Source organism: Pyrus communis, chromosome 12 (assembly GCF_041283825.1).
Source record: "Pyrus communis isolate YQ-2024b chromosome 12, ASM4128382v1, whole genome shotgun sequence".
NCBI classification, from domain to species: Eukaryota; Viridiplantae; Streptophyta; class Magnoliopsida; order Rosales; family Rosaceae; genus Pyrus; species Pyrus communis.
The window spans coordinates 19,110,570-19,121,984 of NC_142576.1; the positions used below are offsets into that span (position 1 = coordinate 19,110,570).

Sequence of the window (11,415 nt, forward strand, 5' to 3'; positions counted from 1 at the left end):
CCCAGACCACGAAGAACATAAGTAACCAAGTCAGAATTTGACACAGGTTCTTGGATAGCAGTGAGTTCATCAGCCAAACTTTTGGCTTGAGCAAGGTAGTCAGAAATAGTTTTGGAGCCTTTGGTGAGAGAAAAGAGACGAAATTTCAGTTGGGCAGCATTGGCTAGAGATTGCTGCGAGAAATTTTGCTGGAGACAATCCCATATATCTTTCGAGGTGGAGAACCCAATGACTTGAGGAAGAACAGCTTCAGACAGTGTGGCACGAAGAATACTAATAAGGCTTTGATCGGTTTGGAACCAAGATGTGTATTCAGGATTGGGTGTAGGTGGAGGAGGAGTAGTAGTTTTGTCATCACTTGAAGAATAGGGCAAAGTAGAGGGAGGACATGGAAAAGATCCATCAACAAAACGCCAAAGATTTTGGCCTAGCAAGAAAGGTTTGACTTGACTTTCCCACACAAGATAGTTGGTGTCAGAAAGTTTGACAGAGACAAGATGAGAGATATTGGGAATAGAGATAGGGGAAAAGGCTGAAGAGGGCGCACTACCTGAAGCCATGGCAGAAAAAAAAACTTCAGGCTCTAGATACCATGTAGAAACTGTATATTCAATTATTTATTGATTTGATATTACAACCTATATTTATACAAAAACTATCATATATCTTCCTAGTAATTACTATGAAACGGAAAACCCATTATATTCTAATAAAAGCTAATAACAACATAACAGCTAAAACAATAATGTATTGCCATTGAAGACCCTTAACTATAGTAACTCGCGTAACCCCTTAACAGAAGACATTAGTGAAAATACCTCTGGTTATCCCATTCACAACCCTCCACAAAAACACCCTCTCTCTCAAACCTCTCTTCAACCCTTGACCGCCTAAACCCCGTGTCATTCCTATTGCATGATTTAAATTCATTGTGTTTCAACCTCAAATTGGTTTAAATCACAAAATGGTTGAATTTTTGTGAAAAGAAATGATGAAGAACTTGAGTTTTGCATGCATTATGATGTTGAAGTATTGCTTCTATATTATATGATATCTCTTAATTGATTTACAAGTATGTTGTTCAGTTGTTGTTTCTATATTATGGTAGGATGAGAGTTGGATCTTTGATGGTGGGTAGTAGGGTAGGTGTAAGTGGCCTAGCTAGGTGGTTGGTGAAGGGGTGAAGAACACTGGGTGTCTTTAGGTTTTTAGAGGTAGGGGTGAATGTTGGAGGTGACTTTGATTGGGTTTCTTTTTCTTTCAAACCCATTTTGTATGTTGGATAAACCAAAAATTTCCCTTGCTATATTCATTTGAGATGCTCTAAATTCTCTTCACTTATAAGTAAGAGGTTTTATGTTCGATTCTCACCAAAAGTAAATTTGAAACACATTATTGCTAGTAAATTGTGAGGCTAAACTCCCTTCCTCTTATTTAATGTAGGTAATATCGTTTGTTTAAAAAAAATAAAAAATAAACCATGTGATATGTCCAATAATGCCATAATCCAACCCAACTCAAGAAATCGAGTCCAATCCAACAAGAACCTGCCCAAAAGAATAGGAATACATGTCCAAAGTCCAAACGGTTGCTGTCAGGAAGGCTTCGTGATCTTCCTACCTACCAAGTCCTTTCATACTCCAATCCGTCTATAAATGGGCCCTCTCACCCTTTCCTTCTTCCTTCCTCCTCCATTTCAACATCTGTCTTTCTCTCAGTTCACCCCAACACAAACGGAAGGGAGAGAAACAAACAATAACGCCGAAGGAGAGAATCTCTCATCCTCCCAATTTTCTCACCTCCCAAACACCATTTTCCCATAACATTACTGTTTATTATACCTAGAAATGTCCGATGCCTATTGCTCCGACTGCAAGCGCCAGACGGAGGTCGTGTTCGACCACTCGGCCGGCGACACCGTATGCTCCGAGTGCGGCCTAGTGCTGGAATCCCATTCCATCGACGAGACCTCGGAGTGGCGTACCTTCGCCAACGAGTCGGGCGATAACGACCCGGTCCGTGTTGGCGGCCCGACCAACCCCTTGTTGGCCGATGGCGGGCTGTCCACCGTCATAGCCAAGCCTAATGGGGCTTCTGGTGAGTTCTTGTCTTCGTCCTTGGGTCGGTGGCAGAACCGTGGGTCTAATCCGGATCGGGGCTTGATACTGGCCTTCAAAACCATTGCTACCATGTCTGATAGGTATGGGACCGGTTGCTGAGATATTGGGGAAAATTCATGAGTTTTCAATTGAGAAAAGGAGTTGGTTTTTTGGATTAGATTTTGGGTTCTGATTGAAGTTGGATCGGAATGATTATGACGATGGAAAATAAAAACTGAATATTTAGCTGAAGGTTGAGGATTTGTAGAAATTAGAATTGAATTTGAATAAAAGATGAAAATTTGATTTGTTTAGGTATATTTTTCATAATTTAGCTGACTGAATTTAGGATTGATTTTGTTGTTGTTGAAAACAAATTGATGCAAAACTCTCTATCTTCTAAAAAATTATAAAATATATGAAATTTTGATGTCAAAATAATATTACTTGTAGATTTTAGTGAAGAGGTTTCTTATGCTTAACATGTTTCTTATGATGGTCGTATTTCTTGAATCTGCATCCAAACTATATGAGAACATTGAAATATAGGTCTTGAACTTGGTCTAGATGTAGAGGTTCCGAGTTTACTCATTAGTGAGTGGTTTATGTATTACCTTTCCCTATTTCTAATGCCTGCTTCTTCCCGATGCTCCGAAGTTAAGATTTCCTCTTATGCCTTTTTTTTTTTTTTTTTTTTTTTATTTTAATTTTTTTTTTTTAAATGAGACTATTTTTAAACTTGTACCAAAGCTGATGTTGTAACATTGTGTTTCAGGTTGGGCCTTGTTGCAACCATCAAGGTATGCTATTTGCTTACTACCAAACGTTTTTATTTTTTATTTTTTATTTTTTTTTTAATGGGGACTACCATTAATATTGATTCTGGAAAAGATCCAAGTAGCAGGAAGTCTGAGGGGCTTTGACATATGCAAAAGCATCATTATCTTAATTTTCTCTATTGTCCCATTAATAATTTGATATGCAAAACAGTGATGGCTAATCCTTAACTTATTTAATAATTTAGAAGTTCAACAGAATGCTTTATGATGGAGAAACATTTGTTACAAGCTTTTCTGTTGTCTTTTCTTATTTGGTTCAACTGTATTGGACCATTGTTCTCTGAGTTGGAGCTTGAAACCAAGTCTTTTTAATTGAGACCAAGCCTTGAATGGAAATGGTTGTTATAGGCCATTGGCTAGTGGTAGGATGACATAATGGACAACCAGTAGATCACTTTTAATTGGTTTGGTGTCTTGTGGTTTATGGATACTGGATTTATCCTTTTTGGTGCTGATTGATGAATCTTAATTTTGTTTGCTATTTGGAGTACAAAATAGGTTTAGTTGCTTCTGCAGATGTTCCATCTTGCTTTGATATAGTACATTTGGTTGAAGAGAAATGCTAGGCTTTCAAGGGAAAGATAAAATTCAAGTGGGAAGGGTTTTTGAGACTTGATTCCAGAGTTTTTTTTTTTTTGTGTGTGTGTGTATGTGTATGAGCAAGCGAGCAAGCAAGTGCATTTTCTTCACATCACAGCCAGACTTGTATAACAATAACAAGTTGTGAATTCAAAATGTTTGTGCTAATTTTTATCAAGTTGGTTGTTTGGGCAAAACTCTAGCAAAAACTTCTAAAATTTGAAATTTTTTTTGTTAAAAGGAGTGTAGAAGGTTAGGAACTTATGATTGTACCTTCGGTGGATTGTCTGTTCATTGATGTTGCATTATTTTATTTTATTTACATTGATAAAGTTCTACTGTTACCTTCTTGCAATTGATAAAAGGGACCTAAGGACCTTAATATTCCCAGCCTGATGTTTCAACCTGATAAATCTTTCTGTTTTCTTGATATTTAAAGTTTTTAGTACAAATTAATATGGTTTTTAGGGTGTTAAAGAAAAGAAACAGACGTCATCCAATTATACATGTGCTTGGTCCATCTTCTGACAAAAACAGGAATAAGCCCCGCTAAAATCGTAGTTTTCTGGCTTGTCTATAGTTCACTTTAGTATATTTTAGGATGTTTGGTTTATTCTTTCATTTCTCGTATAACTATTTTTCTCTTACCGTTTGGGCATGCATTGGATTAGAGCATTATATCTAATGGTGCTTTTATGATTGGTTTAAAGGATCGGGCTAATGAGATATATAAAAGGGTGGAAGATCAGAAATCTAGTAGAGGAAGAAATCAGGATGCACTATTGGCTGCTTGCCTGTACATTGCTTGTCGACAAGAAGACAAGCCACGCACTGTAAAGGGTACGGCTTATGATTTCTTTTTACATATGGATGCTTCCTGAATTATCTTTGCCTTTGTGTATGAGCTTCCCTGAATCTGTGGATTTCAATTAGAAATTTGCTCTGTCGCCAATGGAGCCACAAAGAAGGAAATTGGCCGAGCAAAAGAATACATAGTGAAACAACTGGGATTAGAGAAGGGTCAGTCAGTGGAGATGGGAACAATACATGCTGGGGACTTTATGGTGAGAAGTTTTTCATTATCTCTTTAATTCTATTTGAAGCAAATAAACAATCATTAAATTTCGTTGATCTAGGCAACAAATCATACTTAATACATTTTCCTAGTTTGTTGTTGCCATTGACATAATATCTACTGAATTGCAGAGGCGATTCTGTTCCAATCTTGGTATGACTAATCAAGCAGTCAAAGCTGCCCAAGAAGCCGTGACAAAGTCAGAAGAATTTGATATTAGGTAGTTCCTTTTTTAATGCATTACGAACAAGAAAAAGGGTATTATTTGATGAATGCATAATTGGATGACTGGAAGTGTTCCTTTCTTATTGTGTGTGTTGTCAACATAGTAACACATTCATTTTACAGTAAACAAGGACTCTATAAAAGCAATAGAAAGCTAGTTTAAAGAGCCAAATCCATAAAAATCATCTCCAAGAGACTAAATGACTCTATAATAGCAAAGTGAGCAGTTGCTCTTTAAGTTTATAGTCACTGTTCAAATTAATAAAACTCAAAGGTGGACCCGTGAACCGAGGAGAAAAGGAAGAGAGATAAGGTGGTTCTAGAAAAGAAGTGGGTTGTGTCTTTTCTTTTTGAAATGATCAACGATAAAATAACAAAAGTTTGTTAAAATAGAGAGTTGTTGAAGATGAAATTTAAGGAGAGTAGCTAAAGTAGTTTTTTGACACTGTTCACCTGCTAAACAAGCAAATTTAACAAAACTGTTGGAGATGCTCTTAGGGCATGTTTTGGTTGAGATTGGCTATGTGTTATTAGGTATATATACTGGTACGATTAAAGTTTCTAATAAATTGAGTTTCCTTTCCTTTTGTACTTTAATTTATCAGTGTAATGGTTATAGTTGAGCTCAAAGAAATTATGAGAAGAAATTATGGGAACAATGGTATTCTTTGTTCATTTCCCAGCAATTCTGTTTTGGATAGTGACGAGGAGTTACATGATATGAAAAAAAATATTCATCATGTGATTTCTTGTTGCAAATGAAATTCATTGGTCTTATTATATACCCTTCGTATATAAGGCGTGAAGATTCTTTATTTTAAGAATGGTCCGTTCAGCTACACCAATCTGCACTAGTTGCTTCTAATGATGGATTTTTTTTTTCTTTTTTTTGTCTAAATTTCAGGAGGAGCCCTATATCGATAGCAGCAGCAGTTATTTATATTATCACCCAGCTTTCAGATGACAAGAAGCCTCTCAAAGGTCAATATCCTCTCCTTTAGAAACAAGGGAATTAGCGTTTGAAAATTGTGGTTGAAAGCTTGTTGATTGGGTTTGCTATAGATCCAATCTTGATGGCTTTGACATTATTCATTTCTAAATCATTTCTCTCCCATCCTACAATCTTATAGCTTCATTTGGAGCTCGTTTGGAAAATGCTTTTAAAATGGCTGAATGTGCTTTTGGTGAAAATGTATTTTTTTAGAACTAATCCTTAGTAAAAATGCAAGTAAATCCTGGAAACTTTGCTTTCTGGAAGAAGCACCACATAACTGGTGCCTCTTACAGAAAGCAGTTCAAGTGTTTTTGGAATGCCAAAAATTCTCTCTAAAAGTGTTTTCAGTCATTTTAAAAGCAGTTCCAAACGAGCAATTAATTCATTCTTAATTAGCGCTGACGTACGCAATGGCCAATGCGAGTGCAGATATCTCCGTTGCTACAGGAGTAGCAGAAGGAACAATCCGAAACTCATATAAAGACCTTCATCCCCATGTGTCAAAGATTATACCTGGCTGGTACGCAACGGGGGATGCTCTCAAGAGCCTTTGCAGTCCTTGAAATGTAGGCGAAGCGGATTTAATTAAGAAAACAGAGAAAGTTGAATTGAATTGGAGTTTTTTTTCTTGCCCTTGCGTTACTATCGGATGTATGAACGATACAGAAGGCTTAAATTGTTTTATAGAATTCCTTGTCATAGGAAATTATATATTCAATCGACTCAACTGAAATATATGCTTAAACTAGCAGAATGTTTTCGAGTTTTGAACTAGCAGAATGTTTCACCTCAGGAGTACCATGACTGCAAGTGTGATCATTTTAAATTGGGAGCTTTAATGAAGAAGGTTTTTCCAAATTTTTTCTTAACCAAAAACACCTTTATTTAATGAAAATGACAAAAATTACGTACATCAAGTTTGGTTGAGGAAAGAGGGCGTCGATACGAACTCGTAGCACTTACATTTCATGGAAGGGAAGTCCATGAGAAGGGATTAAACTTCTGTCGGCAGTAGAGGGCCAATTTCGTAAATTTAGGTAAAAATTCGAAAAAAACATCACCTTTTTGAGCTCAATATGACTAGGCATCGAATTTCAACATGTGGGACTTTTATGAAAAGAAGAGGGCGTCAATATGAACTCGTACCCTCTATCTTTGTGTGATTTCATTACAATATGAAAGTCCTAAGAAGAATTTAAGATTGGAAAGAATGATACGAGAGGGAAGAAAACAAGATGGGAAAAGAAAACGGGACTAAAACTGTCGAGGGACAAAATCGAAACTCGGTCAATTATTTTGGTATGACCAATCTATTGGGCTAGTTTGATGTTGGATTTTGTCCTATCATTAAATAAAGTTGTTAACGAATTCTTAGTTAAAATACAAAGTTTTGAAGTCTTTTCTATTAGTTTTTCTTTTTAAATTATGTGTCTCCAACGGTGCATTTGAACGAAACTCGATCAATTATTTTGCTTGGACTAATCCATTGAGCTGGTTTGATATTGAATTTTGTCCTACCATTAAATAAAGTATTAAGGTACTCTTGGTTAAAATTCAAAGTTTTGAAGTCCTTCCTATTTTTTTTTTTTTAACAATCGATATAATGTACACTAAAGGTAGAGATGGGTTTAGCCTCACAATAGGCTAGCAATAATGTAATTTAAATTCGCCTTTGGCAATAATTGAATCTAAAACCACTCACTTTCTGGTGAAGAGTGAAGAGGAATACCACTGGACCGTAGTATTAAGTGGCAAAAGTTTACATTCAACAACAGGATTATAAGAATTCTTTACCAGTGAACGTACGACTAGCGAACGACCGGATCCATAGCGTCACTGGTGTCGGTAAAGTCGTGGAGGTACCTCTGTAAGCCAAGGATCTATAGATAAGAATTCTTTACTGACCTGAATAGATATATCAAAACACAAAAAGCATTTGAAACCACAGTGACTCTATTTGTGCACTTCTATAAACAACCATCTTTTCTGTACAAAATGTTATCAAGAACCCATGTCTTGAACTCATTCAGCAAAACTAAGTACCAGCACTCTGAAACTATGCAGAACAAGTAACGTACACACGCTCAGCGATCTCAGCTCATCAGCAGACAACAAAGTTTTCGAATATAATTTATCCGCTTTTCTATATATTCTACACCTTACATAGCACAAACCTGCGAAACGAGTAAAAGCCCAGTTGTCAAGGCTACATCAACTGTTCATGCTCCTTTTTCCTGCTCTTGTGGCAAAGTAATGCATGGGTAAACCCTTTGGAAGAGAGGTTGCCAAGCAACTGTTAGCATGCACTTCACCAACCAGTAGAGCAAAATTAAATGCATCATCATTCTTCGGGCTGAAATAAAGCGAAACTTGAACTAGTCTCAGTCTTTGTAATCTGCATTGCAATATATAAAATCTTTATAAGGTGAACTTGCACAAGGAAATATAATTATGGGAGCAGCTCACCATTACACCTTAGGGCCCTTGATCTAAGACTGAACATCTTGGATGAAGGGAAGGGGGAAATTTAATAGATGTTTCCATACTGTGAAGATTAACTGGTTTATCCATCCCATGCCCTAACGAAAAACAAAAATGACGTCCCATGACAAGGAGTGATGGTTTATTATTTTATTGTTAATGGTTTTGTGATTAACACGTTATTTATGAAAGCTAAGTGACGGTTTATTATTCTCTTGGGAACACGAACACAAAACAAAAGGAGAGATTCTCAAAGAGTAGTACCAACCTCAGTAGGACGAGAAATTCCAGAAGGAAGAACAGGAGCAAGAGACGTCCAGAGAATGGGGTCTACCAAGGGATCGATGGCACTGTAGCTGGTCAGAAGTGGTGCAGACAAGAAGGGAGCCAATGGGAACACATCTCTTTGGTGAGACGGTCCACTCATTCCTAATGCAGACCTAAGTCCCTCATCATGACTTGTGGATTTCTCAACTGCTTTGCCATGGTCCATCTTGTGGATGGTATTTTTGTTTTCATTCTCATCATTATCTGCATCTTTTTCCTCTTTTTGTGATGCTTTCTCTTGCAAGTTCTTATATGCCGCTGACCTTGAAAGGATGCTCATAGCTGAGACTCTGGTACCTTTATGCTTTTTACTTACATGGGAGATGCCCAAACAGGGCATCTGGTATGGTTCAGTAGGCTGGATTTCCCATTCCAATGTTTTAAGTTCAGCTCCAATATCTCCAACACAACCGTGTTTTGTTTCTTCTGAAGATTTCATGCTAGTTTCAGCTTGACGAGATCTGTTGGGTCCCCACCACTTGATGTAACTTGTTAGGTCAATCTTTCTTTCAGTGCAAAAAGCTCCCAAAAGTTCACTTTCTGTTGCTGGATCAACGCCTGTACCTTCAGGTCGTATAAGACAGGAATGGCACTGATTCAGGTAGTAATCCAGATGAAAGGAATATAATAAATTCAAAATCCTGCAGCTGCAACTTTGTTTGCCAAAGAATCAGTTCGAGGGACTGATTTTTCAGAGCCCTCTTATCCAAAACATTGCTTCAGTTCAGCATCTTTTGAGGACTTACCATAATGTAAGCTATTGAAGTACTCAGATCCACCCATACGACCCAGTGACGGCTCCCAACGACTGTTAAGTGTACAACAAGATAAAAAGTTCAGAACAGAATGAAGAAATTACAGACATTGCACAGAATTTGGAGATATTTTATGCCTCTACTAGCTGAGAGTCCAGAAACAGCAACAACAAAGCCTTTTCCCACTAAGTGGGGTCAGCTGTATGAATCCTAGAATGCCATTGCGTTTGGTTCTGTGCCACGCCTAGCTGAGAGTCAACAACACAAAAAATTGATACTGTAGTGATGCAACGCACAGCAACGGCCAAGTTTTCCACGGTTTTGTTTGGTTCAAAAGTGGGATTGTAAACGTTAAAAGCTAACTAAGAACACGATATAGAAGAAAATACAGATAACATAATATTATTTAAAACTTTGGTGGAATTGAGTTATATACAACAAGATTTTTACTTCTGTCCAAAACGCAGTTAGGGATGGTTGAGACCTAAAAAGCAGAAGAAAATAACTCTACTGGCATAACAAACAAAGATCAATCTGAAAAAGTTATAAATGAGCATCTTTAAGGAATAACATAATGTGCCAAGAAGTCCTATGAGAAACGAACTACATACATTGTGCCTACAAGCAACAGTTAAAGGTAAAGCATACCTGGAAAGCCCACGGTACTTAGAAAGTCCTCTTGAGAAACCACTGCTTTTCCTGCAAGAGTAGAATAACTACTATTAGACATGTGCATATTAATTAAGATCCAAATATGTACTTAAAATCTATATACACACCTCCGAAGAGAAGCAAGGTATTCCTCCCTTGACAGATTCTGCATCTCTTCAAGATCTCTTGTGTAATCAGTAACCTGCAATAATTGAATGAGGAGCTAACGTGAACAAACGGAATACTTTAGTTGATAACTTGAAAATATTTACATATCCTCATACATTTCCAATCCATGGCATGAACTAAGATGTTGATTTGAAAAACTTAACTGTGTTCTCTTACTTACGGTATACTCAACAGTAAAACAAATGCTACCCATATTACCAGAAGGAAAGAAATTTCAAGTGAAATAAAAACAATAAAATGAAATCAGCAAATCAATGGCATTAATCTCACAGGAAAATTGATGAGAGTGCCAGGGCCCCAATATTTCAAGGCAGCAAGATCATAAGCTCTAGCTGCAGCCTCTTCATCGTCATACGCCCCTGTAAATTCCATATGCTACTCAAGGATTAATAATTAAACCGATAGCTTCACATGAAATTGCCAATTTCTTAAGTAATTCATGGAAAACTGAACCCCCAACTTACCCAAGTAAACTGGAATATATATCGAATTGTCAAGCGCCAACATTTGCAAGCACAATCCAAGAAATCAAATGCTTGTCAGAAATTACAAATTAATACAATATTTATACACAAACCAAAAAACGATACATACATACATACATATATATATATATATATATATATATATATATTAGAGGGAGAAAAGAAAGAAGAGAGACCTTGCTTTCCCTTCTTATTCTGGTTCTGATTCCAGGTACTTTTATCCCAAAGATGAGCCTCATAACGACCTGTCCACCTATGCCTACATTTCCATACCCCAAATTCCCAATCAAATCAAATCAAAATTCCTCTTTCTTTTTTTTTTTCTCTGCAACCAAACAGAAAGAGAAAGAGGAGAGGAGCTTAATTACCGAGTGACTCCACGGTAAATGGAGCTGCGTTTTCCAGCAGCACACGGAGGCATCTTGCTGATGCGCTCTTTCGCCGTACATCCTCTCTCTTTCTTCGATTTCTTTACCCCTCTGTACACCATTAGCTGATCGCTCGCCATCACCGCCTCCGACGGCTCTGCACCCCCACCGCCACTGCCGCCGCCGCTTTCGGTCTTCGGACCGGGATCCGAGGACGACGACGCCATGATTGAACACTCCAATTGAACCCAAACTAAAACCCTAGAGAGAGAAATGGAGCGAGAGAGAGAAAGAGGGAGATGAGTGACTGAGTGTGAGTGAGTTGTTTGGGTTTTGTTTGTGTTCGTT

General features: G+C 37.4%; 2 protein-coding genes across 7 annotated transcripts; one reads left to right on the forward strand and one right to left on the reverse strand.

The window, feature by feature from the left end:
• Window positions 1-1,652: 1,652 nt before the first annotated feature.
• LOC137745858 (transcription initiation factor IIB-2) lies at window positions 1,653-6,574 on the forward strand. 2 transcript variants are annotated; one of them, XR_015954290.1, is made up of 8 exons: window positions 1,671-2,200; window positions 2,875-2,899; window positions 4,228-4,357; window positions 4,451-4,581; window positions 4,724-4,812; window positions 5,423-5,478; window positions 5,722-5,798; window positions 6,241-6,437. XR_015954290.1 is itself a non-coding variant. In XM_068485889.2 (7 exons), the coding sequence occupies exons 1-7, from the start codon at window positions 1,848-1,850 to the stop codon at window positions 6,372-6,374; spliced, it is 939 nt and encodes a 312-aa protein (XP_068341990.1). In that variant the 5' UTR covers window positions 1,653-1,847; the 3' UTR covers window positions 6,375-6,574. The 2 variants fall into 2 exon arrangements, 1 of the variants encoding a protein (XP_068341990.1); XM_068485889.2 differs by lacking the exon at window positions 5,423-5,478 and having other exon boundaries at window positions 1,653-2,200; window positions 6,241-6,574.
• A 1,172-nt stretch (window positions 6,575-7,746) lies between these two features.
• Window positions 7,747-11,415, reverse strand: LOC137744967 (AP2-like ethylene-responsive transcription factor At2g41710). Of its 5 annotated transcripts, none has more exons than XM_068484796.2 (9): window positions 11,068-11,405; window positions 10,876-10,958; window positions 10,679-10,687; window positions 10,485-10,573; window positions 10,154-10,227; window positions 10,023-10,073; window positions 9,366-9,427; window positions 8,561-9,183; window positions 7,747-8,206 (listed from the first exon to the last, which is right to left on the reverse strand). In XM_068484796.2, exons 1-9 carry the CDS (start codon window positions 11,292-11,294, stop codon window positions 8,153-8,155), a joined length of 1,272 nt encoding a protein of 423 aa, XP_068340897.1. In that variant the 5' UTR covers window positions 11,295-11,405; the 3' UTR covers window positions 7,747-8,152. The 5 variants fall into 5 exon arrangements, with proteins under 5 accessions (XP_068340897.1, XP_088538062.1, XP_088538060.1 ...); XM_088681934.1 differs by lacking the exon at window positions 7,747-8,206 and adding an exon at window positions 8,258-8,390 and having other exon boundaries at window positions 11,068-11,415; XM_088681937.1 differs by lacking the exon at window positions 7,747-8,206 and adding an exon at window positions 8,258-8,390 and having other exon boundaries at window positions 10,485-10,589; window positions 11,068-11,380.

Coding starts and splice junctions, on each gene's coding strand:
- LOC137745858 (XM_068485889.2), top strand. CDS start 1,848: ATGTCCGATGCCTATTGCTCCGACTGCAAGCGCCAGACGGAGGTCGTG. Junction 2,900..4,227: donor GCCTTGTTGCAACCATCAAG/GTATGCTATTTG, acceptor ATTGGTTTAAAG/GATCGGGCTAATGAGATATA. Junction 4,358..4,450: donor CAAGCCACGCACTGTAAAGG/GTACGGCTTATG, acceptor GATTTCAATTAG/AAATTTGCTCTGTCGCCAAT.
- LOC137744967 (XM_088681934.1), bottom strand. CDS start 11,294: ATGGCGTCGTCGTCCTCGGATCCCGGTCCGAAGACCGAAAGCGGCGGC. Junction 10,228..10,484: donor GCACTCTCATCAATTTTCCT/GTGAGATTAATG, acceptor CAATTATTGCAG/GTTACTGATTACACAAGAGA. Junction 9,428..10,022: donor AAGTACCGTGGGCTTTCCAG/GTATGCTTTACC, acceptor TACACTTAACAG/TCGTTGGGAGCCGTCACTGG.